At 53.3% G+C, this 21922-nt stretch overlaps 2 protein-coding genes across 3 annotated transcripts; both read left to right on the top strand.

The window, feature by feature from the left end:
• The first annotated feature begins 678 nt into the window (after positions 1-678).
• akap8l (A kinase (PRKA) anchor protein 8-like) lies at positions 679-7942 on the top strand. 2 transcript variants are annotated; one of them, XM_084685165.1, is made up of 11 exons: positions 679-890; positions 2728-3349; positions 4859-5036; positions 5111-5160; positions 5357-5387; positions 5589-5733; positions 5904-6045; positions 6142-6247; positions 6408-6538; positions 6631-6726; positions 6850-7942. In XM_084685165.1, exons 1-11 carry the CDS (start codon positions 694-696, stop codon positions 7516-7518), a joined length of 2367 nt encoding a protein of 788 aa, XP_084541291.1. In that variant the 5' UTR covers positions 679-693; the 3' UTR covers positions 7519-7942. The 2 variants fall into 2 exon arrangements, with proteins under 2 accessions (XP_084541291.1, XP_084541290.1); XM_084685164.1 differs by having other exon boundaries at positions 5589-5760.
• A 588-nt stretch (positions 7943-8530) lies between these two features.
• Positions 8531-21558, top strand: LOC146237279 (bromodomain-containing protein 4-like). Its single transcript, XM_084685259.1, has 24 exons — positions 8531-8604; positions 9562-9706; positions 9906-10145; positions 10254-10346; positions 10535-10672; positions 10768-10900; positions 11389-11684; positions 11967-12132; positions 12272-12423; positions 12730-12858; positions 13340-13597; positions 13878-14092; positions 14282-14376; positions 14478-14729; positions 14996-15097; positions 15176-15469; positions 16041-16134; positions 16330-16898; positions 16987-17087; positions 17375-17504; positions 17646-17773; positions 17869-18092; positions 18294-18540; positions 18771-21558. Exons 3-24 carry the CDS (start codon positions 10017-10019, stop codon positions 18837-18839), a joined length of 4014 nt encoding a protein of 1337 aa, XP_084541385.1. The 5' UTR covers positions 8531-8604; positions 9562-9706; positions 9906-10016; the 3' UTR covers positions 18840-21558.
• Positions 21559-21922: the final 364 nt, after the last annotated feature.

The raw sequence follows: 21922 nt of genomic DNA, 5'->3' as shown, positions 1-21922 counted from the left end.
GACGGTTCATTACTGAGAGTTAGCTTTTTTGATTGCATCGGTATGCATCTGGAATCTTTCTTTAAACGGCCTTTCTTACAGGAGGATACTCCAGCTGGGGTGGAGGCGGCAGCGGAGGAGGTGCACAGTCAGGAAACAGAGGTAATTAAGTTTGAACACAGCTAAGACTTGGACAAGCCACACCGTTTATCGCGGTACATGGCTGGTGAGCTAGCTAGCCGTGACCCACCCAGGACATTGTGTACGTAATGTGTTTTATGTACGCGGCTCCATCAACTTGAAACAAATCAGTTTGAAACGGGTGAAAAGCTTGTTCAGTTCGGTGTTTTAAATCATTGCTAACTGATTTTGTGGCCGACTCCTAGAACTGTACTTTTTTCATGATTTTATTTTCCTCCACCGACTTATTCTGTTTCTAAATTATTTGTAGTTGTTGCGAGATGTATTGACTTAGTGCTGTAGTGATTTTACATCTGAGCCTTTCCTGTATAAATAAAGGTGAAATTAAATCAATTGTTCATTGAAGGAAAATACAACAATTTAGCCTTAGTTTAGACATGTTATCCTGGTGTAAGATTGATTAGATCCCCCCCCCCCCCATCTTTCCTTGCAGGATCAGGCAGTTTTGACCTGTATGGAGGTGGTGGTGGTGGAGGAGGAGGAGGTGGTGGAGGAGGTGGCTACAAGGAGCCCATGTCGGGGCTGGGGGGCTACGGAGGGGGCTACGGGGGTGGTGGAGGTGGGGGGCACATGAAGCGAGGGCTCTCTGGGAGCTCCTTGCTGTCGTCTACAGGGACCAGCGCGGACGCGGTCATCGCCAAGATCAACCAGCGCCTGGACATGCTAACCCAGCTGGAGGGGGGCATGAAGGGAGGGGGGCGCAGCGACAGGTAACACACACAAAGCCCACGGCCCTGTCTGGTTAACCCCTCCAGATCAGTACCTCACTACACCCCTAGGGACAACTCTCCCCCCTTACCTCCTTTACCTCCTTTCTCTCTTTACCTGAAGTCTCAGCCCACTGACCCTCCTCCTCCCCTCTTCCCCCCCTCTTCCCCCCCTCACTTCATCTAAACTTCCCTCTATTCATCCACCCCTTCCTTATTCCCCCTCCTTATACCTCACTCCCTCTCATATCCCTCCCTCCTTTATCCATCCATCTAACCAGTCAGTATTGATACGCACTAGAGAGAATGTAGTGGTGTGGTAAGAATATTCTGGAGGGGCACTCGGGATCCCCGACCAGCTGGGTGCTTAGAGGAAGCAGCAGGAAGAGGCATCATAACGGTCAGAGAAGATATCCTGGCTAGGGCTAGCTGATATCCTGGCTAGGGCTAGCTGATATCCTGGCTAGGGCTAGCTGATATCCTGGCTAGGGCTAGCTGATATCCTGGCTGGCGCTAGCTGATATCCTGGTAGCGCTAGCTGATATCCTGGCTAGCGCTAGCTGATATCCTGGCTAGCTTTAGTTGATATACTGGCTAGGGCTAGCTGATATCCTGGCTAGCTTTATTTGATATACTGGCTAGGGCTAGCTGATATCCTGGCTAGCTTTATTTGATATACTGGCTAGGGCTAGCTGATATCCTGGCTAGCGCTAGCTGATATCCTGGTAGCGCTAGCTGATATCCTGACTAGTGCTAGCTGTTGGTGTCCGTGGTGTCGGACTGTATACAGGAACGGGTGGGGGGGTGTAATAATTGATTAGTTGATACCATGGCAACAAGGGTGTGGTTGGGATACCATGGCAACAAGGGTGGGGTTGGGTGGGGTCTTTGTTTTGGCTCTGGAGATGAACCTTTAGTTGGTCGCACACACACACACACAACCCCCCCCCCCCCCCCCCCCCAAACCAGAGTCATGGTTCTCTAGGTAGTTGAAGCCAGGGTGGGTGGGTGTAGCTCAGTGGTGGAGCAGAATGCAGATCAACTGCTACGTGAAAAAACCATTCCATCCCATCTGCTGATCAGTTCCCCTTGTGGATACCTGGAGGCGTGAACTGCTGACCTGCCCCTACAATCTCTCTATACCCTACAGTAGATGTCTCTCTATACCCTACAGTAGATGTCTCTCTCCTGCAGTAGATCTCTCTCCACATCTGTTTTCCTATTTTTTTAGTTATTTGTTTTTATTTACCCACTGTGTATTTCTCTCATCCTCCACACGGTGACTCTCTCTCTCTGGGCGGTCGATGATGTGATTGGCTGGGAGGGATTACTGTGTCAACTCTACCCCCCCCCCCCCCCACACACACCTTTTACTTTAATTAGATCGACAGGGTTCCCCGCCCCCTGCCCTCCCCCCCAGTATGATGCAATGGTAACCACCCTCTTCAGCGAGGAGAGGATTTCTATTGGACAAAGCTCTTGTCTGTCTCTCTGTGACCAACTGTTCTCCACCAGATCTGTCTGTCCCACCCTCTGTAAAGGCCCAGTGCCTGTTGGGGAAAGGGCGGGGGGGGTTAGAGTAACTATCGAGGGTAAATAATTTCATTTCCCATCATCCCTTACCAGGGTTGGATCCCAAGTAGGGGAGGGGCACAAGTGTTAAGCACTGTGATTGGTCATGACACCAGGACTGTCAAGCACGTATTGGTCCAAGTTGACAACCTCATCGTGATACGCATGAGAGAAACTAGGCTTGAAGAGAGGGAGGGGGGAGGAGGAGGTGGAGGTAGTGTCCTCCCTCCCTCACCCTCTTTCCTCTGCTCCCTCCATCCATCCGCAGGTTTGACCAGTTCGAGTCCTTCGACTCGCGCCCGTCCTCCCTCGCCTCCCGCGATCTCTACGCCCGCTCCGGTAACTACGGTTACGGCGACGGGAGGGGCGGCGACATGCTGAGCCCGCGAGGGGGGTCTGGCTTTGGAGGAGGAGGAGTCGGGGGCGGAGTCGGTCTGGGGGGAGGCGGCTTCGACAGCCCCTCCCCTTCCTCTTACGGGGTCGCTAAAATGCGACAGGCCATGAGAGACTCCCCCTTCTCCAGCAGTCTGGGAGGAGGAGGAGGAGGAGCGGGGGGGTGGGCAGCAGCAGGCCGACGCTCCCCCAGGAGGGGAGGAGGTCCTGGGGGCCCTGGAGGCCGAGGAGGAGGAGGGGGAGGGTTTGGAGGCCGCAGGTCCGACCCGACTCCCATGGGAGGTGGAGGCCGGGGAGGAGGTCACTCCCACCCTCACGGCCTCTCCCCAGGGGGCAGAGGGAAGCTCCCGTCACTCCTGTCCCACCGGATGTACTCCGAGGGCGGGGCGGCCCACCACCCGGGGCCCCCCGGCCCGCAACATGACTTCCCAGGGAGGCACTTTGGAGGGGGGCCCAGGGCCGGGCGCCAGCGTGGCCGGAAGAGACCCCTCAACCGAGTAAGTACCCCCACCCCCCCACCCCTGGTGGGGCGTGGTCACAGCCCTGGCCACAAGACCTACGGCCTGTCTGCCGATAATGACCCCTGACCTACGGCCTGTCTGACCATTACGTCACCATAATGAAAGGCCCCCTCCTCCCCTTCGGCCAGCTGAGTTCACATGCTTCAGGGCCACATCCTGAATGAGCCCCAAGCCCCCCTTCATCAACACAGTGTTCTGCCTATTTAAGCCCCCCTTCACCAACAGTGTTCTGCCTATTTTAGTCGACTTTTTATCCGTTTAATTTGGGTTGTTGATTTTGTGTTCCGCCCACCTGCCGGCCCACCCCCTAGCAGTCCCACACAGTCAAAGCTAACGCTAATGCTACACGGGCTGATGGTAATTTTACACAGTCTAATGCTAACGCTACGATGGCTAATGGTTACAGCGCTACAAAGGGGGAGTCCTAAATAAGGGAGCAATTTGTACTAAATGGGCGTTCTGTGTTTTAGCTCAGTGGGTGGTCTGATGTCTGCAGCGATGCTGCGAGGGCTCGTGGCAGCAGAGGGGCACTGATGGTTACATGGTTTAAGCATCTTCAGGACATGTCAATCAATACCAAACCTCTTAAGGGGTAGAACGCAACAGCACTGCCATGATCGCATCCAGTGTGTGTTGAGTGGAGATACGGTGTGTGTGTGTGTGTGTGTGTGTTGAGATGGTGTGTCGAGAGTGGAGAAATGGTTTGTATGTTTAGTGGGGATGGTGTGTGTGGAGCGGAGGTGGGATGGTGTGTGTGTGTGTGTGTGTGTGTGTGTGTGTGTGTGTGTGTGTGTGTGTGTGTGTGTGTGTGTGTGTGTGTGTGTGTGTGTGTGTGTGTGTGTGTGTGTGTGTGTGTGTGTGTGTGTGTGTGTGTGTGTGTGTGTGTGTGTGTGTGTGTGTGTGTGTGTGTGTGTGTGTGTGTGTGTGTGTGTGTGTGTGTGTGTGTGTGTGTGTGTGTGTGTGTGTGTGTGTGCGTGCGTGCGTGCGTGCGTGCGTGCGTGCGTGCGTGCGTGCGTGCGTGCGTGCGTGCGTGCGTGCGTGCGTGCGTGCGTGCGTGCGTGCGTGCGTGCGTGCGTGCGTGCGTGCGTGCGTGCGTGCGTGCGTGCGTGCGTGCGTGCGTGCGTGCGTGCGTGCGTGCGTGCGTGCGTGCGTGCGTAGAGTTGTCTGTTGTACTGTATTGCATCTGTGTGTGAGTCAGAAAGAATGTGGAGTCTTCTGTCTGTAGTGCATGTTTTTAATGTGTGTGCTTGCTACCTAGGTGTTTGCCTATGTTAGAAAGGGGTGGTGCAGCCACATTACTATGAGTGTGTGTTGATGGTGTGTGTAAATAGTGTGTGTGTGTGTGTGTGTGTGTAGATGCTAGGTGTGTGTGTGTGTGTGTGTGGGCTGAGTGATCATAGTGTGTGAGGGAGTGTGTGTGGATGCTTGTGTGTGTGTGTGTGTGTGTACGTTGGAGTGTGTGTTGATGGTGTGTCCAACCCCCAGCAACAACATCAACAACAACATCCAGCCCCACCACCACCACCACCACCACCACAGCAGCAGCAGCAGGCCCGGCCACAGCGCGACGGCCAGAAGAAACGCAAGCAGACTCTGACGGCTGCAGACGAACCAGAGTCCAAGATGAACAAGACCGAGGCCGCAGGGCCCGCCCCCAGCCACGGTACACACACACACACACACACACATGCATGTCCACCCTGAGCATGGGGTCTAAACTGCTCGTCTGATCTGCAGAATCTGCCTCGAACAACGGAGACGCCAAGGAGATCAAGACCCCATCTGCTGTGAGTACAGAGCCAGCTACTGCTGGGGGGGGGGTGAGGAGAGGGGTTGAGTCCTGGAGGGGGGGTTGAGTCCTGGAGGGGGGGTTGAGTCCTGGAGGGGGGGTGAGTCCTGGAGGGGGGGTGAGTCCTGGAGGGGGGGGGGGGGTGAGTCCTGGAGGGGGGGTGAGTGGTGACTAACAGCTGTGTGTTTCTACAGGAAGGCAGAGCCTCTGCAGATGGAGACAAAGGTACCGATCTACACTCCCTCCATCGTTCCTCTCTCTTTCTCCCTCTCTCTCTCTCTCTCTCTCTCTCTCTCTCTCTCTCACTCTCACTCTCACTCTCACTCTCACTCTCACTCTCACTCTCACTCTCACTCTCACTCTCACTCTCACTCTCACTCTCACTCTCACTCTCACTCTCACTCTGGGTGTCTTTCTCCCCTTTAGCCCTCAGCATGCAGGAAGAGATCTCCCAGATGAAGAAGAAGCTGCAGTCCACGCCCCCTGCTCAGGCCACGCCCCCTGCCCAGGCCACGCCCCCCGCCCAGGACAAGACCCCCAAGCTCAGGAAGAGGAGGGGCTTCCTGGAAAGGTCAGGGGTCAAGCTTAACACTCAGAGGTCAGGATCACCCCGCCCCACCTCCTCCTGCTCTCTTCCTCTGTCCTCGTACCACTCCAACTTCCCTCTACCCACCTCACCTCCCAACTTGCCAGGCTCTGATTGGCCGTGCTCCCAGTGACACTGTGTGTGATTGGTTGCAGGGTGATGTTCGCGTGTTCGGTGTGTAAGTTCCGCTCCTTCTACAAGGAAGACATGGCTGCCCATCTAGAGAGCCGCTTCCACAAGGAGCACTTCAAGTTCCTGTCCAACCAGCTGACCAAGCCCACCACAGACTTCCTCCAGGTACACAGAGACACACACACACACACACACAGAGACACACACACACACACAGGTTCCACGCTGACCTGCTCGCTCTCTGTAACGTGTGTGTGACAGGAGTACCTCATGAACAAGTACCAGAAGACGGAGCAGAGGACCAGTCAGATGGAGAACCACAGTGCTGCCGTGTGTCAGGTGTACCGAGAGCAGGACCTCACCAGGGGTACGTACAGGGGAACCTCCTCCTGCAGAGCGGGGCATGGAGGGCTGTGTGTGTAACCCTTCTCTCCTGCAGAGCGGGGCATGGAGGGCTGTGTGTGTAACCCTTCTCTCCTGCAGAGCTAGGCATGGAGGGCTGTGTGTGTAACCCTTCTCTCCTGCAGAGCTAGGCATGGAGCACTTCATGAGGAAGGTGGAGGCGGCCCACTGTGCAGCCTGTGATCTGTTCATCCCCATGCAGCACCACCTCATCCAGAAACACCTCAAGTCCCCCGACCACAACTACAACCGCAAGGTACACACTCACCATCACACACGCCACGCGTTGAGTGCGTTTGGTTGGAGTGTGTGTGGTGACCCCTCTTGTGGTGTGACCTCTGACCCCAGGGCATGATGGAACAGTCCAAGAGAGCCAGTCTGTCAGTGGCCCGCAGCATCCTCAACCACAAGGTCATCGGCAAGAAGCTGGAGAGCTACCTCAAGGTACACACACACACACTCCATACACACACACACACTCCATAGACACACACACCACGTCTCTAACAAGCTGGAGAGCTGCCTACCTCCAGGTACACACACGCTCAGTCCTCTCTTCTCCTGCAGGGTGAGAACCCTTTCACTGGTAACCACGACGACCAGGACCCCGAGGACTCCTTGGCCATGGAGGTGGCCGAGGCGGAGCTGGCCAACGAGATGCAGTCGGAGACCGAGACAGGAGTGGAAGGGGCGGGGCAGGAGGGGGCGGGGCCGGAGGGAGAGGGGCCATGTTCGGAGGGGGTGGGGCCAGATACAGAGGAGGTGGGGACAGATTTGGAGGGGGCGGGGCCGGAGGCGGGACAGACTGCCGCTGAAGCTGATGGGAACAAGGAAGAGGAGAAGATGGAGGAAGAAGAGGGAGTGGAGGTGGCGGAAGGAGGAGAGGAGGTGGATGAGAAGAGACCTGAGGAGCAGCAGGGAGAGGGGGAGAAGGAGCAGCGAGGAGAGGGGGGGGAGGAGGAGAAGAGACCCGAGGAGCAGCGAGGAGAGGGGGAGAAGGAGCTGCGAGGAGGAGGAGAGGGGGAGGCAGGACTGGAAGAGGAGGAGGAGGAGGAGGAAGGGTTCGAAGTTGGGGATGAGGAGGCGTTCTTGGTGGATGAGGAGATAGATGGAGTAGAAGGAGAGGTGGAGGGAGGAAGAGATGATGGAGAGGAGGAAGGGATTGAGGCAGTTCTGGGGGATGAGGAGGAGTTGTTGCAGGAGGAAGATTCCAATGGAGTCGTAGTCATAGAGTAGTTCTCTCCTCCCAACCTCACTCTGGACCAATCACAGCCCCCCTGGCCAACCCCAGTTCACGCATCAGCCAATCAGATTAATTCATAAACATCGCACCTCCCCACCCCTTCTCTCCAAAACTTTCTCAAACAAAACCCTCTTAACAGTAAATGGTTATACATGGCTAGTTTTCTCTGTGTTTCTGAGTTCATGTTGTGCCTTTGTGGTAGTCTTGGCCAGGGGCAGGGCTGTGGCCAGGGGCCGTGTACATGATAATGATACAGCACCAACACTCTGACTCAGTCAAAGGGACTGAATCATGAGATGTTGTTTTGTGTTTTCTGTTTTGGGGGTTTATTGACTTTGTCTTTTTTTTAAAGTGCTTGTGTTTTTGTTTTCCTTTTTTGGGTTGATTGAAATAAACATTTATAACTCCTTTATAACAGTTTATTGTTGGCTTGGTTTGTTTGCTTCAAGTTTTCGTCATGGAACATTTCTTATTCAGAGGTGGTTCTTGAGCAGACCAAGCTGGGGCCAGTTGCACTGCTAGCTCGCTGTCACTTGGCCCCCCGTCGGACTCAAACATGCCTCCGAAGAGAGGGTGGTGAATGTCGCCCTCTCGCGGACTAATGCTTAATTATCTAGTATACTAGGTCAAGTAAAATCAATCTTTACCCTGAGCCCTCAAAGATATCGACAACTTTGTTTCTTACAGTAAAACCACATAAATATAAACGCTGAATGAAATTTCCAGATCGAATATTATTATTTTTTTAATAACAAAACATACGATTTTTTTAAAGAAATACCAAAGTGTTACATTTGATACAGAAATTGCCTAATTGAACTCAGTGTATCCTCATACAAAGTAAAATAATAGTAGAAAATAATAGTTGATGAAAATCAAAAAAGTGGACTGTGTGAATGTATACATTTCTTTTTGTTTAGTTTTTTTATATAACGTGGAAGGGTTTTCATAGCGAGAGGTGACATTCGATGAACCGACGTTCAACTGCCCTGCGTCTTACGTCATCGACGTCGAACGGGGCTGTTTGTTCTGGATTCAGGTTGAGGAAGATCTGCGCGCGCTGACATCTGACGAGGAAGGTAATCAAAGGCGTTTTGGGGTCACTTTGGGGCGATATTGGTACGGCAGGCGAAAACATACAAACCCGGGAGTCTAGTAAAACTATTGGAACCGGTCTCGGTGACGTATTTCACCTGCTGTCAGCGAGCTTTGGCATCGAGGCACGAGCTGTCTCTTCGCAGGCCTGTCACCGGTGCGGACGCACGGGAAGATTCTCTACGTTGTCTTTACGTTGTCTAGCTTTGAGTCCACTGCACACGGTGTACGTTTTTTATTTTGTATGTGACTTTATGATGAAGTAAGGGGCATTTTAAGGAGCAGAGGGCACTCCCTGTTGTCACTGCGCATGCTAGTCGCGGGACGGCAGCAGGCTAGTCGTTAACTAGCTAGGCTGTTTGTTTGTAGCCTCGTAGGCCGTATTCGTGACAGACTTAACGCATTTTCTGATACGTAGCTTACGCAGTACGGCGCTCAAAAAGCACGGCGCTCAAAGCACGTGTGAAATACGACGTAGGTCTCAGAATAACGGCATTGTCCAAGTTAGTATTCCTAAACAGCGTGTACGTACGTAGCTGTCAGTGTTTTTGCTGACACAGTTAACCTAGATAGCGGGTGTGTCGCTGCCATGGTGCCATTCAGTAAACATTCCCCCAACCATAATAAAATACACACTGCTTTTTTTAAAGCATTGCGTTCTGTGTGGTTGTCTTATAGCTTGTCTGGGAACGAATTGCGCCATTTTGACTGTTTACTCGGCCTATTGGGTCAATAATCCAGGACACTGGTATTCCTTCTCGTTTCTTAGCCGTATTAACTAAATGTTTTTTTGTTCATTCTTGGCAACACGCAGTCATCTATAGTTTTGTGTTTCTCTGGCGAGTGTGTGTTAGACTCGTGAGTGTGTACGATCAGTTCTTTAAGCGTTTTTATCAGAACGTCTCTCTCTCACTCTCTCCCTCCTCTGAAATATCTCCCAGCTTTCTCAAGGGAATATCTACAGTGTCAGGTAACATCCATTCCCCTATCTCTCAATCCAAGACAAGTCCATCTTGCCTGACTACCTCCAGCAGAGATGCCCCTTCCCCATGACTAGACGCACGTTAACTAACTGCAGGCAGAGATGTAAGTCCCCTTTAACAGACGTCACACGCACACATGCAGCCTACACACACATACAGCCTCACAGATGGAGAAGGGTAGAGGAAGGGGGAGACAAGGATGTGTGTATAAACGACGTAAGGACTAATGCAACATCTCAACATACTCTAGTCATGATGAGGAGGAGGAGGATGATGATGATGATGCTGATCTTCCTCCCCAGAGAGCCCAGTGAGAGGTATGATGGCCTGAAGGTGACCCCCCCCCGCCCCCCCAGGGTCGTACCGTCTGACTGGGACTCCCCCCTCCCCTTTCTACTGCTGTTGCTGTTGCTATGGGAGACGGCCTGGAGGCGGGCAGTAGCCAGGGTCCGCCCCTGGCCCCGCCCCCCCTCTATTTCAACCACCCCCCTCCCGAGACATGGAACCCTTCGCGACCCAAACGGCAGACCAATCAGCTACAGGTATGGGGGTGATTTGGGGGACCAATCAGCTTCTGGTGGTGTGTTGTCCAGTGTTGCTAGGTGGGATGTGATCCAGTGTTGCTAGGTGATTCTGTGTCTGTGTTGCAGTACCTCCTGAAGGTGCTCTTGAAGACCCTGTGGAAGCACCAGTTTGCTTGGCCCTTCCAGGCTCCTGTAGACGCCATCAGACTCAACTTGCCGGTACGTACTGTGTGTGTGTGTGTGTGTGTGTGTATGTACGTACTATGCCTGTGTACGTACTGTGTGTGTGTGTGTGTGTGCCTGTGCGTGTGTGTTTGTACTCTGTGTGTGTGTGCGTGTCTCAGGCTTCCTTCCTTGTCTCCACCCCCCGCTCCCTCCCCATGTCCCACAACCCCCCTCCCTCCCAGGACTACTATAAGATCATCAAGCAGCCCATGGACCTGGGCACCATCAAGAAGCGTCTGGAGAACAGCTACTACTGGAACGCCCAGGAGTGCATCCAGGACTTCAACACCATGTTCACCAACTGCTACATCTACAACAAGGTACACACACACACACACACACCCACACTTGTGCACACACACATTTCAAGAGTAGTTTGGGGCTTTCATCCCGCTGTGTGTGTGTGTGTGTGTAGCCCGGGGATGACATAGTGCTGATGGCGGAGGCTCTGGAGAAGATGTTCCTGCAGAAGATCACAGAGATGCCCCAGGAGGAAACAGAGATTGCCGTGGTTACCAAGGGTCGCCGTGGCAGCCGGCGAGACTCAGGTGTGGGTTTATGGGATGGAGACCTCACCATACACGCTGTCTCAGAGCCACCAACACGGTTCCTAACTCTCTCTACTCTCCTCCTCTCTGTTTCTTCTCTCTATCTCCTTACCTATCCCCCTCTCTATCCCTCCCCATTTACCTATCCCTCTCTCCTCCTCCCCCCCCTTACCTATCCTTCTCTCCTCCTCCCCCCCTTACCTATCCCTCCCTCTATCTCTCTCCCCCTTACCTATCCCTCTCTCTATCTCTCTCCCCCTTACCTATCCCCCTCTCTATCTCTCTCCCCCTTACCTATCCCTCTCTCTATCTCTCTCCCCCTTACCTATCCCTCCCTCTCTCCTCCTCCCCCCCTTACCTATCCCTCCCTCTATCTCTCTCCCCCTTACCTATCCCTCTCTCTATCTCTCTCCCCCTTACCTATCCCTCTCTCTATCTCTCTCCCCCTTACCTATCCCTCTCTCCTCCTCCTCCTCCCACCCTCCCAGGTCTCATCTCTAAATCAGACTCAGGCCAAGACTCCTCCTCCCCCTCCACCACCCCCCACTCCCGTCCCCCCCTCTCCCTCCCCTCCCAGGGCCCCCCCAGCCTTCCCCTGGCCATGCCACCCCAGTCCACCCTCCTCCCCCGTGTCCCCCCGACCCCGCCCTCCCACGCCCCCCAGCTTGGCCCCCCATTCCCCCTCAGCTCTCTGGACCCCCTGGGCCATGGCCTGACCGCCGTGCCCCCCCACCCTGGCCTCCGCCCTGGGGCACCCCCTCACAGTACCGCACCCCCCGCCAAGGTGAGTCCACCTGGGAGGAGTGGTGGGGGGGAGAAGGGTGGAGAATGGAGGGATGAGATGGGGCAGAGGAGGGAAAAGGGGTTAGTAAAGGATGGGGAGGAGGAGGAGGAGGAGGAGGCGGGCGGGCGGCCTGAGGAGGATGGGGAGGAGGAGGAGGAGGATGGCGGGAGGCCTGAAGAGGAGGAGGAGGAGGGAGGGCGGCCTGAAGAGGAGGAAGAGGGTCTACCGCTGTAGTAGCAGTAGTTTTCCTTCCGTGACCCCCTGACCCTCTGACCCCTGCAGCAGAGGAAGAGCCAGAAGAGGAAGGCGGACACGACCACGCCCACTGCCAACGACCAGCTCAGCGAGTCATCTCCCCTGGCAACGGAGCCCCGCCCCCGGCGAGAGAGCAGCCGTGCGTCTAAGCAGCCCAGACAGGACTCCGCCCAGCCGGACTCCCAGCACGGAGGTGGGGGTGGTGTGTGTGTGTGTGTGTGTGTGTGAGGGGAATGAGGTGAGGAGTGATGGAGTGTCTTTCTGTGTGTGTGTGTGAAAGCGAGGTGCATGTACTGAGCAGAGCGTGTGCTGTACCCCTCCCTCCCCTCCAGTGGGGGGCTGTGCGGGGCTGCTGAGGGAGATGCTGTCTCAGAAGCACACGGCCTACGCCTGGCCCTTCTACAAGCCTGTGGACGCTGAGGCCCTGGGTCTCCATGACTACCACGACATCATCAAACACCCCATGGACCTCAGCACCATCAAGGTGAGGTCATCAGAGAGGGACAGGGGGTGGTGATGTCATCAGTGGTTGACGGGGGCGGGTGAGGTCATTTAGGGGTGAGATGTGGTCCTCAGGCAAGTATGAAGTAGTGATGAAGTCATCAGTGCTGGACAGTACTCGTAATAGGAATACCATTCACCTGGTGTGTGTGTGTGTGTGTCCAGGTTAAGATGGACAGCAGGGCATACAGGGATGCTCATGGTGTGTGTGTGTGTGTGTGTGTGTGTCCAGGTTAAGATTGACAGCAGGGCGTACAGGGATGCTCATGGTGTGTGTGTGTGTGTCCAGGTTAAGATGGACAGCAGGGCGTACAGGGATGCTCATGAGTTTGCGTCAGATGTCAGGATGATGTTCTCCAACTGCTACAAGTACAACCCTCCTGACCACGATGTGGTCGCCATGGCACGCAAGCTGCAGGTACACACACACACATACAGACACACAGGTACATAACACACACACCCACTACTCTGACCCCTGACCCCTGACAGGATGTGACTACTCTGACCCCTGACCCTGACAGGATGTGACTACTCTGACCCCTGACAGGATGTGACTACTCTGACCCCTGACCTGACAGGATGTGACTACTCTGACCCCTGACCCCTGACAGGATGTGACTACTCTGACCCCTGACCCCTGACAGGATGTGACTACTCTGACCCCTGACCCTGACAGGATGTGACTACTCTGACCCCTGACCCTGACAGGATGTGACTACTCTGACCCCTGACCCTGACAGGATGTGACTACTCTGACCCCTGACCCCTGACAGGATGTGACTACTCTGACCCCTGACCCTGACAGGATGTGACTACTCTGACCCCTGACCCCTGACAGGATGTGACTACTCTGACCCCTGACAGGATGTGACTACTCTAACCCCTGACCCTGACAGGATGTGTTCGAGATGCGATTCGCCAAGATGCCAGAAGATCCGGAGGAGCCCGCCCCTATGCCCGCCTCCTCGCCCAGCCTCCACCAACCAGCACCCTCCACCAGACAGGCCCCTCCCACCAGACAGGCCCCTCCCACCAGACAGGCCCCTCCCACCATAGGGCCCTCCTCCTCTTGTTCATCTCCCTCGGGATCGGAATCGTCGGCCGGCGACTCGGAACACGAGCGGACTCAGCGATTGGCTGAACTGCAGGAACAGGTGAGCTGGGGAGCACCTTGGTATGTGTGTGTGTGTGTGTTATGTACGTGTGTGTTATGTACCTGTGTGTTATGTACCTGTGTGTGTGTGTGTGTGTTATGTACCTGTGTGTGTGTTATGTACCTGTGTGTGTGTGTGTGTGTTATGTACCTGTGTGTGTGTGTGTGATGTACCTGTGTGTGTGTTATGTACCTGTGTGTGTGTGTGTTATGTACCTGTGTGTGTGTTATGTACCTGTGTGTGTGTGTGTGTGTGTTATGTACCTGTGTGTGTGTTGCAGCTGAAGGCGGTGCATGAGCAGCTGGCTGCCCTGTCCCAGCCTCCGGCCCTCAAGAGGAGAGACAGAGACAAGAAGGAGAAGAAGAAAGATAAGAAGAAGAAGCCAGGAGGGGAGGAGCCTGTGGAAGTGACCCCGCCCCCTGTCCTGCTCCAGCCAACCAGGAAGAGCAGAATCACCAAGGACCCAGTCACGCCCAAGAAGGTCAAGAAACCCAGGTGAGGTCACTCGTGTGTGTGTGTAGGTGTGTGTGTGTGTGTGTGTAGGTGTGTGTGTGTAGGTGTGTGTGCTAAATGACTAAATGTGTGTGTGTAGGTGTGAGAGTGTTTGCTGCAAACTCTGAGTATCTTACAATTCAGCTCTTGCAATCTCTCTCCTTTCTTCCCCCCCCCCCTTCTCCCCCACAGTAAGAAGGAAGGAGTGGTGAAGAACAGTCGCCCTGGCAACGCACTTCAGTCTGGCTCCACCCCTCTCAACCCCTCTGGGTCTGAGGACCACACAGGTGTGTGTGTGTGTGTGTGTGTGTGTGTGTTAGGACCCGTGTGTGTATGTGTGTGGGTTCTTATCTCTTCTTTCCAAACTCGTCCAATCTCCTCCCTCCAGGCGTGTTTGTGGGCGGGGCCGACCGGTCTAAGCCAATGTCGTACGAGGAGAAGCGTCAGCTGAGCCTGGACATAAATAAGCTGCCTGGCGACAAGCTGGGCCGCGTCGTCCACATCATCCAATCACGCGAGCCGGCGTTGAAAAACTCCAACCCGGACGAGATCGAGATCGACTTTGAGACGCTCAAGCCGTCCACGCTGAGAGAGCTAGAGAGATACGTGTTCACCAGCCTCCGCAGGAAGAGCAGACCTGGTGAGGGGGGTGTGTGTGTGTGTGTGTGTGTGTGTGTGTGTGTGAGAGAGAGTGACAGAGTGACAGAGTGACAGAGTGACAGAGTGACAGAGTGACAGAGAGACGTGTGTGGAGGGGGTGTGAGTCTAATGCATTTCTTTAGTTAATTTACATATATTCATTTAACAGACGCTTTTATCCAAAGCGACTTCCAAGAAAGAGCTTTTAAGAGCTTTTTTTAAGATGCAAGTTAGCACTGGGTGTTCAAAGGTGTGTGTGTGTTGCAGCAGAGAAGGCTTTGGAGGTGACCAGTGTGATGAAGATGAAGACTGGATCTTCATCAGGCAGCAGCGAATCTTCCTCTGACAGCGAGGATGAGCCCGAGAAAGGTACACACACACACACACACACCTGACACACACACACTCTCTCCCCCCTCTCCTAACCCTTCCCCCTCCTCTCTCCAGGGTTGGTTCCCAAACAGAGGAAGCAGGCTCCTCCCCCTCGGAGGCCCCTCCCCCAGCACCCCCCCAGCGTCCCTGCCCCCACCCAGCCCCTGGCTCCACCTGCCCCAGGCCCCAACTCCCCCTCCCTGGACGACACCTTTGATCCCCTGGGTCACTTCCTGCCCCCCCCACTGCCCCAGGCCGGGCCCATCTCCGAACCCCCCCACAATAATGCAGAGGCGGTCGCCGTTGGCAACAATCCCACCCACCTCAACTCTGGAAGTGAGACACACCCCTTCCTCAACCCCTCTCCAGGTATGGACACACCTACTTGTTTCGTGTGAGCTCTCTGATAGGTTAAAAGTTACTTTTTGTAATCCAAAACCTTTTTCCCTCCCTGTTTCTCCTCTTCTCCCCCTCCCTGTTTTCTGCTCCTCTCCCCCTTCCTGTTTCTCCTCCTCACCACTCCCCGTTTCTCCTCCTCACCCCCTCCCTCTTTCTCCTCCTCACCCCCTCCCTCTTTCTCCTCCTCACCCTCCCTGGTTCTCCTCCTCACCCCCCCTCTGTTTCTCCTCCTCTCCCCCTCTGTTTCTCCTCCTCACCCCCCCTCTGTTTCTCCTCCTCTCCCCCTCTGTTTCTCCTCCTCACCCCCCCTCTGTTTCTCCTCCTCTCCCCCTCTGTTTCTCCTCCTCACCCCCTCCCTGTTTTCTCCTCCTCCCCCTCCCTGGTTCTCCTCCTCCCCCTCCCTGTTTCTCCTCACCCTCCCTGTTTCTCCTCCTCCCCCTCCCTGTTTCTCCTCCTCTCCCCCTCTGTTTCTCCTCCTCTCCCCCTCTGTTTCTCCTCCTCACCCCCTCCCTGTTTTCTCCTCCCTCGTCGCACACTGTAGCTCTCCACAGCGCCCTCCCCCAGCAACCATCTCGCCCTAGCAACAGAGCAGCAGCCCTCCCCCCTAAACCCGTCCAGCCCCCCCCCTCCTCCTCTGGCCCCCTCTTCCTCCCCCAGCCTCCCCCCTCCTCCTCTGGCCCCCTCTTCCTCCCCCAGCCTCCCCCCACCTCCTCTGGCCCCCTCTTCCTCCCCCAGCCTCCCCCCTCCTCCTCTGGCCCCCTCTTCCTCCCCCAGCCTCCCCCCTCCTCCTCTGGCCCCCTCTTCCTCCCCCAGCCTCCCCCCTCCTCCTATGGCCCCCTCTTCCTCCCCCAGCCTCCCCCCACCTCCTCCGCCCCCCTCCCACAACCACCCCCTCGACCCCGCGTCCCCTCCCCCACACCGCACGGCATTCTGGGAACCCTTTCTGCCCAGCCCCCTCAGGCCCTATTGGAGGACGACGAGGAGCCGACGCCCACAAACTCAGAGACTCCGCCCCCTCCCTCACTGACTGCGAGCCAGGTTGAGATGTGCCCGCAGACACGCCCCTCCGCGACACACACACAGCCACACACACGCATACACACTCACACACACCCGCCTGTCACTCACTCCCAGCTGATGCAGGCGGCAGCAGTAACCACGGCAATGTCCGGTGTGCCCCTCGCGAGGCCGACACACGAAGAGCAGCTGGAGTTTACACACTCGCTCACACACACACACTCGCTCGCACACACACACCCATCTCTCGCACACACGCACCCCTCGTTGCTGGGACAGAAGGGGGCAGCGTTGCAGCAGAAACTACAGCAGATACAACAACAACAGCTAAAGCAGCAGCAGCAGCCGTCGCCTAGCAACAAGATGGAGTCTTTTGCTTCAGGTAACACACCAATCCCCTTTTCTATTTCTGTCCTTTCTATTTCTGTCCTGTTAAACCGACCAATGCAACTCTCTGCTGTCTCTGATAGGTCCCCTGAGGGGAAGTCCCTCCCCCCTGATGATGCATTCCCCCCAGATTCCTCCATACCATCCAATAGGACAGCACTCTCCCTCTCTGTCCAAGAAGCCTGTGAGTTGTGTGTGTGTGTGATAGAGCGTCATTTGACCATCCGGAAATCGAACCAGCAAATTTTTTATGCCGATACCGATAGTTTGGAAAATACCTAATATCGGCCGATAATATATCGCCCCGCCGATAAATCGGTCGGGCTCTAGTGTGTGACAACAACGAATGTTAGCGTGTGTAGTGAAAATGTTTGTGCCTATTTAAAAACATTTCATTTGTGAACTCGGGTGTGTGTGTGTACCTATTTTTTACTGCTATTACCTTTGTGTGTGTGTGTGTTTGTTGAGCAGGACCAGAGGCCCCCCCTGATGGGTGTGAAGGAAGAAAAGCCCCCCTCCCCCTTTAGCCCCTCCCCTTCTCCCTTTAGCCCCGCCCCTTGCCAAGACTTAAACAAACCCTCCGACAGCAAACACACACACAGTAAGTACACACACAGAAGTAACACACTCTCCATTTTCACTATCTATCTGTTCTTCCTCTACTTTTACTTTTGTTCATCTCCTCTCTCTTTCCATGTTTTCTCTCTTAAAGTTTTACCAACCAATGACATTGTTTCTCCAGGATCAGATGTGAAGCCATTAGATGGTTCTCGTCCCGGGCTCCGCGTCCCTGACTCCCTGGCTCCGCCTCCTTCTCAGCAGGAGCTGAAGCAGGAACCGAGAACTCCCACCGGCCCCAAGAAAACACAGGTGTGTGTGAGAGTGTGTGTGTGTGTGTCATCTAGACTAGCAGAGTAATGCAATTATAAACATTTTTTTCCCTCCTCTCCTCCTCCCTCCCCCAGACCATGGGTTCGTGGGCCAGCCTGGCCCAGCGCTCCCCCTCCACGCCCTCCTCCCTGATCCGCTCCTCCTCCACGCCCTCCTCCCTACTTCGCCCCCCCTCCACTCCCTCCTCCCTGCTCCGCTCCTCCTCCGACATCTTTGAGCAGTTCAGACGTGCGGCGCGGGAGAAGGAAGAGAGGGAAAAGCTGTTGAGAGCCCAGGCCCACCGCAGGGAGAAACTACGGTGAGGAGGGGGGGGGAGGAGAGGGGAGGTGAGGTGAAGAGGAGAGAAGAGAGGGGAGGGGGGAGGAGGAGAGAGGAGAGAAGAGGGGAGGAGAGAAGGGACAGAGAAAGAGGAGCATGCTTAAGAGCTGGAGGATGGATAGTTGAAAAATTAACAAAATAATGAACGTTCCCACTGCCACTTCCTGCTTCTTGTCTGCAGTAGCCGTGACGACGAGGACACCGTGGAGCCGGCCCGCAGGGCTCAGGAGGACTCCCGCCGTCGTCCGGAGCAACAGTCTCCCCTGGCTGCCACGCCACCTGCCTCAACCCCGCCCACCAACTCCCCACAGGCTCCGCCCCCACAGCCCCCGGCCACGCCCCCAGCCTCCACAGCTGCACAGACCGCCCTCGACCAGCAGAGGGAGCTGGCTAGGAGACGAGAACAGGAGAGGAGGAGGAGGGAGGCGGTAGGAACACTACTACACACTATACTACACAACATTATACTACACAGCATTATACTACACTATACCACACTATACTACACCATACTATACTATACTACACCATACTATACTATACTACACAGCATTATACTACACTATACTACACTATACCACACTATACTATGCCATACTATACTACACCGTACTATACTACACAACTTTCTCTCCCCCCCCCTCTCTCTCCTGCTCAGATGGCAGACACTATAGACATCAACTTCCAGAGTGACCTCATGGCCATCTTCGAGGAGAACCTGTTCTGAGGGACAACGAGAGGAGAACCTGTTCTGAGGGACAACGAGAGGAGAACTTCCAACAAGATGTCCCTCATGCATACACACACACACACTCTCATTCATACACACACTCTCTCACGCACCCCCTCCCTCCCACCTCCTCCCCCCTGTAGCCGTGGAAACGTTGCAGCGTCTTACACTTCTGTGGAAGCTTGTTTCGGATTTGGGGTTGCTGAGGGCAACAGAGTGAAATCAGACACTTGATCAAGTCCCAGACTCTCTTCTCCTCACGAACAAGGTGGGAGGAGCCATGAAAGGGGGAGGGGTCTTTTAAAACAGAAAAATACCAAGTGGGGGGGGTTAATTTAAGAAAATTACTGAAAAAGAAGAAGAAGCAGGAAGAAAAATCATGAATTAATGAAGCTTGTTAATACTTGTTCTCTTTTTGGACTAGCCTGAGGAGGGAGGGAGGGATGAGGAGGGAGGGAGGGATGAGGAGGGAGGGAGGGATGAGGAGGGAGGGAGGGATGAGGAGGGAGGGAGGGATGAGGAGGGAGGGAGGGATGAGGAGGGAGGGAGTTTCAAACCAATGAGTGAACCAGAGGAAGGACAGCCTCATTATTTCCCCTCATCTCTCATCTTCTCCCCCTCTCTCTCCACACATGTTGGGTGGGGGAGCAAGGGGGGGAGTGTGTGCTAGGGGGAAGATTTCTTTTTTTTCTTTCCCTTTTTGTGGTTTTCTTCTCAGGACCCAGTGGAGATGGGCCGCGTTCCAAAACTTCAGAAACACATCCCTCCTCATCCTCCTTCACAGATTTAACAGCGTTGTAGCCTCCTAGCTTAAAAGCTCGCTATCTACCTACACGGATAATGTTTTAAACACAGTTAGCGAATTCGCTACAGAGCACGGAAACAACATAGCTTGACAGTTACACAGTTTGATAGCCGCATATCTTGTTAGCTTTGAACGTTAGTTAGCTGTGAGCTAGCTACCTAGCGCTTCTGACACGGCTAACCTGATAGCTTGCCAGCTAAATAGCTTTCCTTGACCCTGACTACTACATTAAGAAGGAGGAGAAGGAAAATGGGAGGGAGGGGGAGAGAGAGAAAGGGAAGGCGGTAGGGAATAACCAACTGTGTTTTAGTATTGGAATGCGGCCCCTGCCTTAGTGCTCCTGTGAGATTGTGATCTAACACAAACGCATATTATACATATTATATATACAGATACATAAATATATATTCTATACAATGAAATGTCACAAACAAACTGAAGGAAAAGAAAGAATAAAGAATTCTGTCTTTTGTGGAGAGCATGGCTCTTCTGAATCTCTGTTTATGTTTTAGTTTTGTAAAATTGACTTTAGAGGGGGGGAATTATTATGATTCTGTTAAACTTATCTTTTTTTTATTTTTGTCTTGTTTGTGTCTGACCATTTTCTCTCTCATTGTCTGGCCTTCCTTTCTTTACTCAATGCCAAAACCGATTTATTGAGTGCTGAAAGTTCATTCATTCATTTGTTTCATTTTTTAAACTGACTTAAACAATCGTGTTTTCACTTTGTACTTGAGAATTTTTCAGTAATTTAATTTAATTCTTACTAATGAGTTTCCTGGTCCTCTTCACCCTCCTTGTCCAATCAAATATTTTCCTTCAAACAGTCTATGCTGTCATTGGTTGAGAATCACTGTTCATTCACAGGACCGTATCTTTTTGTTTTGTTTTTTGCCTGTCATTGCTTTTGAACTGTAAATCTTTTAATGTTTTTACTTCATGTTATGGTTGTATTATGGATTGTATTTAATTATACATTTTTTTATCTTTAAGTTCTTCATTTTACGATCATTTATCCTGCACACCGTTGCTATTATTTGATTGGATAAGAGCTGGAGAAAGTGTGGGGGGGGGTCCCTTGACCAGTAGAAAGGAAGAGGAATTCAGCTTGCTGTGGCGAAATGGAGTACATCCGTTCTAGGATTCTATTTCTATGTTCTGAATCCCCCCCACACACACATGCAGACCTATGGACTGCAGATCTATGGACTGCAGATCTATGGACTGCAGATCTATGGACTGCAGACCTATGGACTCCAGACCTATGGACTGCAGATCTATGGACTGCAGACCTATGGACTGCAGACCTATGGACTGCAGATCTATGGACTGCAGATCTATGGACTGCAGACCTATGGACTGCAGACCTATGGACTGCAGACCTATGCTCCTAAGATGAGACTAAAACTGTATTGATTCCCCCCTTTACAGCAGCTCAATTGCTCACAAAAGAGAAGAAAAAAAAACATAAAATAAAATAGAAAAATGTTAACAAAATATAAAACTAATATTGGTTTACTACTCACACCTTTATTTTCCCTCATCATCATCCCATCTTTATCGCTTCCCTTCATCTCCTCTTTCAAATTCTGGTTGTCGTGTGTTTTCTCTCTTCTTTCCCCCCTCGTCTTGAATACCTTGTTTGTATCTGGGTGAGTCTGCAGATGGTTCGATCCGTCTTGTTTGTATCTGGGTGAGTCTGCAGATGGTTCGATCCGTCTTGTTTGTATCTGGGTGAGTCTGCAGATGGTTCGATCCGTCTTGTTTGTATGTGGGTGAGTCTGCAGATGGTTCGATCCGTCTTGTTTGTATGTGGGTGAGTCTGCAGATGGTTCAATCCGTCTTGTTCCCTTTATGGAGGCAACCATCTCTCTTTTTTAAGAAAAGTATTAAAATTATATTAAAAATGTACCTTTGGCAAGCTTGTGTGTGTTTTTGAGGAGTGTGTGTGTGTGTGTGCAGTGTGAGTGTGTGTGTGTGTGTGAAACGGTAAGCTCTTGACTGTTAGCCTTGTAGTGACACAGGGAGTCTCTGACAACTGAACACATCCAGTGTTACAATAATCAACCTGTGTGTGTGCAGGCGTGTGTGTGTTTATATGTGTGTGTATGCACTGTGCAGGTGTGTGTTTGTGGTTATACCTGTGTGTATGTGTGTGTTTGGCACTCTGTGTCTCTGTTTCTCTTATCCATCATCAGTAGGTACTCTCTTACTTCATGTAACTAGATGATCAAGTTTTTCACAGGTGTGTGACTCCTCAGAGGAAAAAAACTCA

Source organism: Hypomesus nipponensis, chromosome 21 (genome assembly GCF_054491055.1).
Source record: "Hypomesus nipponensis isolate SF chromosome 21, ASM5449105v1, whole genome shotgun sequence".
NCBI classification, from domain to species: Eukaryota; Metazoa; Chordata; class Actinopteri; order Osmeriformes; family Osmeridae; genus Hypomesus; species Hypomesus nipponensis.
The sequence above is the reverse complement of the archived record's forward strand: the minus strand, read 5'-3'. Positions and strand labels throughout refer to the sequence as shown.

Excerpts from the sequence above, each read along its gene's own strand:
- akap8l (XM_084685164.1), top strand. The coding sequence starts at position 694 with ATGTCGGGGCTGGGGGGCTACGGAGGGGGCTACGGGGGTGGTGGAGGT. Across the intron at positions 3,350-4,858 it reads GGAAGAGACCCCTCAACCGA|CAACAACATCAACAACAACA; the intron begins GTAAGTACCCCC and ends TCCAACCCCCAG. Across the intron at positions 5,037-5,110 it reads AGGGCCCGCCCCCAGCCACG|AATCTGCCTCGAACAACGGA; the intron begins GTACACACACAC and ends TCTGATCTGCAG.
- LOC146237279 (XM_084685259.1), top strand. The coding sequence starts at position 10,017 with ATGGGAGACGGCCTGGAGGCGGGCAGTAGCCAGGGTCCGCCCCTGGCC. Across the intron at positions 14,730-14,995 it reads CCGCAGGAAGAGCAGACCTG|CAGAGAAGGCTTTGGAGGTG; the intron begins GTGAGGGGGGTG and ends TGTGTGTTGCAG. Across the intron at positions 17,088-17,374 it reads CCTCTCTGTCCAAGAAGCCT|GACCAGAGGCCCCCCCTGAT; the intron begins GTGAGTTGTGTG and ends TTTGTTGAGCAG.